The following is a 4047-nucleotide window of genomic DNA, read 5'->3' as shown; positions in this document are numbered from 1 at the left end:
TCTACTAAAACAATCCTCCAAATTAAGTTAACTTCTAATTATTAGATTTATTTTTTAATATATTAAAATTTATTTATTCAAATATAAATAATCTAAGTTTGTTGAAGACTGACTGTATATTTTGATGTTAGATGGCTGATCCTGTTGCAAGTGGTTATCCAACCAAATAAAGTACTTTAAAGACAACTATCTAAAAAAGATGGCGTATATAGATTACGTTTTAGTTGGGGAAATTGATGTTTCCCATCAGCTTAGGTTCTAATGAAAACAATTTACAAATGAAAAAAATAGAAATTCTGTATAAATTTTTCGACAGATTATAATAGAACTCAATCACAAATTCAAAGAAAGATATTACACGGTAATATGTCAAATAGAAAACCATCACAAAAAGTTAATGTTGAGACAGAGAAATCTGAAATCTTTTCACAATTAGATAGGATTAGTTATATACATAATATATGAACAATAAGCAAAAGTACAGCAGTGTCAGCAGATTGAGTTTCTAACCCGCGCTGACCAAAAAAGTAATCTGAGCTCTAAAATAGTTTGAAAGGGTAATTCAACCAAAATATTAGTAGCCGCCGACATAGAATATAATTAAGGGAAAAAGCTTATTTTTTCCAAAATTGACAAGGATGAGGAATTATCTCCTCTAAAACTGTCCTCTAGAATACAATACCAATCTTGATTTCTGCAAAATGATGGCATTCGACACCCACACAAAAAAATCCATCAAATTTATCTGAATCTTTTGCATTCGGGACTCCTAATTATTCCAAAAGTCTTCAATGGACATTTCATCAGAGCCAATACTGGGAATGGATTCCAGTTTAGGGCAATTGGGTATGCCAGAAGCAAAATCTATTGAAAACTCCTCAGAAATAGAAAATATATCCTCCTCCACGGCAGGACCCATATATGCACCTTCCACTGATACATTGTTAATATTGCTGTTTGCCTCATTGCCATTATCATTCACAGACTTCACATTACCATCTCCTATTGCATTTGAGGATAAGAAAACTATGTTTCTTTCACCAGAATTGTCTGAACTTTCCTGACTTATTCCACCTTTCTTTCCTCTTATTACCTATTAAACAAAAAAAACATTCCACATCATTCTCACCATGAATCTCAATGTACGTTTTTGTTAATAATAGACGAACATATTGTATAGTAATTGATGATATCAAGTTTTTGTTATACTGTTTATTATTAGTTTTGGATTTTGTCTTTTTAAGCATTTCATGTTTGATATTGTTTTCTTTCAATTGACGCATCATCGAATATGATCCAAAATACAATTTAGAATTTAAGAAGTGAGAAATCTGAAATCTGATCCTAAAGTTGATACTCCAAACTTCATAGAATATGATCTTAAACAGAATTAGAATAAGAAGAATAACAGATTGTGATATGATACCTCAAAAATATCCAATACAATAAAATCAAAATAAAAAATTGTGGAGTACAATAAACTCTAAAATTACTTACATATTTTCCCCTCGCAGCATCTTTGTACAGCATTATAAAGTCTCCACGGGTAAGGTCATGTGTTTTGACGAACTCTCCTGCAAAAATATTACATTTTAGCTATGCTTCAGTGACATTAATAAAGGAGAACACAAAACGAAAGGGAAAGAAGCATTATAAATACACAAACCTGTCTTCTCTAAGATATACATTCTACTTTTGTTGTTCGGCCAAAACCTAGAAACAATTAGCACTGCCTTAATTCATGATATAATACAACATTAAAAAACTAGCACTGCCTTGATTCATTAATATAATACAATATTCAAATGGGCTTTTGATAAAATTTGGGTTTCTACTATCGAAACAGGTTTCAATTAAAATTAGGTTTCTTCTATCAAAATAGGTTTTCAATCAAAATTAGGCTTCTACATTCAAAAAGGGTTTTTATAGAGATTAAAGTTTTTAATATCAAAATGGGTTTTTGACAAAGACCTGTATTTGAAGTTCCATCTTCTTGGGCCATCAATCTCCTCCATTGATAATACGATTCCTTCTCGAGCAGTAAGGGTGGGAAGATGGGCTTCAGCCTCTTTCTGTAAATTTTTCCCATTTAGAAAAATATCGCAGTGTTTATAGAGGCCTTTTCTATTTCTTAATTCCTCTCAAACCAAAATACAAACCAGATGTCTTCATCCATTATAGTAAAAATTCATGAGAACCCACATACTGTATCTTTGTGTCAGTCAAAGTAACAGAAATCAGCCAAGAATTACAAATTCAATAGAAGGGAAATAGTTTAAACAAAATTTAAATACAAAATACACTCACTTTTGGAAGCACAATTCTTCCAAGAGAACCCACATCACTGTTTCGGAGCTCCTTCTGCAGAAGAAACTTGAGATCTTTTTTCACCAATTCCTGCAAGGACTAGTTTTAAAAATGATGGATGTCATATCATAGCATTTTTCTTCCCAACCACCTCACCATCCTCAAATTTTATAAAACTAACATTGTTCATATTCAAACAAGTTACATCAATCTTCAAATTTTAAAAAACTAACATTGTTCATAATTAAACAAATTACATCAAACTGAATCCCAATCATCAAAAGAATAAAACTAATGATTCTGGCCTCTTTCCATACACTAGCATTATCAATACGAATAAACCTAACATTTTCTGGCTTTTAATTCTCAATACCCAAACAAGTTGTATGAAACCGAAACCAAAAGAATAGAACTAATCGTTTTGGCCTCTTTCCAATCATCAAAGGAATAAACCCAATGGTTTTGGCCACTTTGCATAAACTAACATTATCAACACCCAAACAAATTACATTAAACTGAAACCCAATCATCACCAGAATAAAACTAATGTTTCTGGCCTCTTTCCATACACTAGCATTCTCCAAACCCAAACAAGTTACATCAAACGGGAACTAAATTATCAAAAAAGTATAATGGTTTAGGCTTCTTTCCATACACTAACAATATCAATACCAAAACTCAATCATTGAAAAAAACACTAACGTTTCTGGCTTCTTTCTGTGCACTAGAATTCTCAACACCCAAACAAGCTATATGAAAATGAAACCAAATGAATAAAACTAATGGTTCTGGCCTCTTCCCATACACTAGCATTCCCAATACCCAAATAGCATGTATAATGGCTCAGGCCTCTTTCCCTGCTTATCTAATAAAAAACAAAGAAAAAGATCACCTACCTGATCATTATCTTAACAAAGAAAAAGATCACCCACCTGATCATTTTCTTTGTGCTCGACATTGTTGTCAATGTGACCTTGGCCTCTAGACTTATGTCGCTGCGTGGTGGATTGGGATTCCTCAATGGAAGCCAAGGAATGAGAGCTCTGCTTCAAATTGACCTCCATAGTCATACTACCCACTCTCCTCCTCTGCCTGACCATTCTTCTCCTTCTGATGGCTCTCACAGTAGCAGCACTTTGCAGAGTTGCAGCAAGTCCTCCCATGTGGGATTTCAATGGCAGCTTGTTTGCGAAACAAATGGCCACCCCATTATCTTCTTGCTTCATATGAAGAGAAGGAAAATCACCAGTAGAGGTAGATGAGAGAGGCATTCCAAGATTTGGGACATTGTTCAATGGGTGAAGCTGTGATCCAGAGGTGGACCTAGACAAATTATTATATTCAGCAAAATTGTGAAACAATCTCCCATCACTCTTGTTCCAAAGATGAGAAGGTGCAAGAGAATGAGACCAGTTTTTATCTCTTTCACCCATCTCCTCCAATCCCTACCTTCTAGAAAAGAATCCTACAAGAAATAGTAAGAAATAAATACATGGTACAAACCCAAATCTTTTGACCCATATTAAGACATTTCAGATCTACAAGGGCTGGCAAATGCTCTAAATACCCATCAGACCAAACTTCAAAGACCCTGAGGCTATTTTTTCAGGAAATAAAAGATTAACACAACTTTTAAAAGTTTAATATTAGCTAGCACAACAAGATTGCCGAAGATACTTACAGCTATCTTTCCTTCATACCACAGATAAACATTTCTTTCTCTGCAAGGAAGAAGACGTT

At 33.6% G+C, this 4047-nt stretch overlaps 1 protein-coding gene across 1 annotated transcript; it reads right to left on the bottom strand.

The window, feature by feature from the left end:
* Nucleotides 1–533: 533 nt before the first annotated feature.
* Nucleotides 534–3766, bottom strand: LOC149539940 (uncharacterized). Its single transcript, XM_089799395.1, has 6 exons — nucleotides 3240–3766; nucleotides 2308–2406; nucleotides 1972–2072; nucleotides 1667–1713; nucleotides 1498–1574; nucleotides 534–1093 (listed from the first exon to the last, which is right to left on the bottom strand). Exons 1-6 carry the CDS (start codon nucleotides 3738–3740, stop codon nucleotides 770–772), a joined length of 1149 nt encoding a protein of 382 aa, XP_089655521.1. The 5' UTR covers nucleotides 3741–3766; the 3' UTR covers nucleotides 534–769.
* Nucleotides 3767–4047: the final 281 nt, after the last annotated feature.

Source organism: Cupressus sempervirens, chromosome 9 (assembly GCF_028749045.1).
Source record: "Cupressus sempervirens isolate cs-2001-9-10 chromosome 9, ASM2874904v1, whole genome shotgun sequence".
In the NCBI taxonomy this organism is placed as follows: domain Eukaryota; kingdom Viridiplantae; phylum Streptophyta; class Pinopsida; order Cupressales; family Cupressaceae; genus Cupressus; species Cupressus sempervirens.
This window is presented reverse-complemented; position numbering and strand designations above follow the sequence as displayed.

What these genes read in the sequence shown, in the direction of transcription:
- LOC149539940 (XM_089799395.1), bottom strand. Translation starts at nt 3,740, where the DNA reads ATGGGTGAAAGAGATAAAAACTGGTCTCATTCTCTTGCACCTTCTCAT. An exon ending in AGCACAAAGAAAATGATCAG is followed by an intron (nt 2,407 to 3,239) that starts GTGGGTGATCTT and finishes TTTTAAAACTAG; the next exon opens with TCCTTGCAGGAATTGGTGAA. An exon ending in GTATATCTTAGAGAAGACAG is followed by an intron (nt 1,575 to 1,666) that starts GTTTGTGTATTT and finishes ATATTTTTGCAG; the next exon opens with GAGAGTTCGTCAAAACACAT.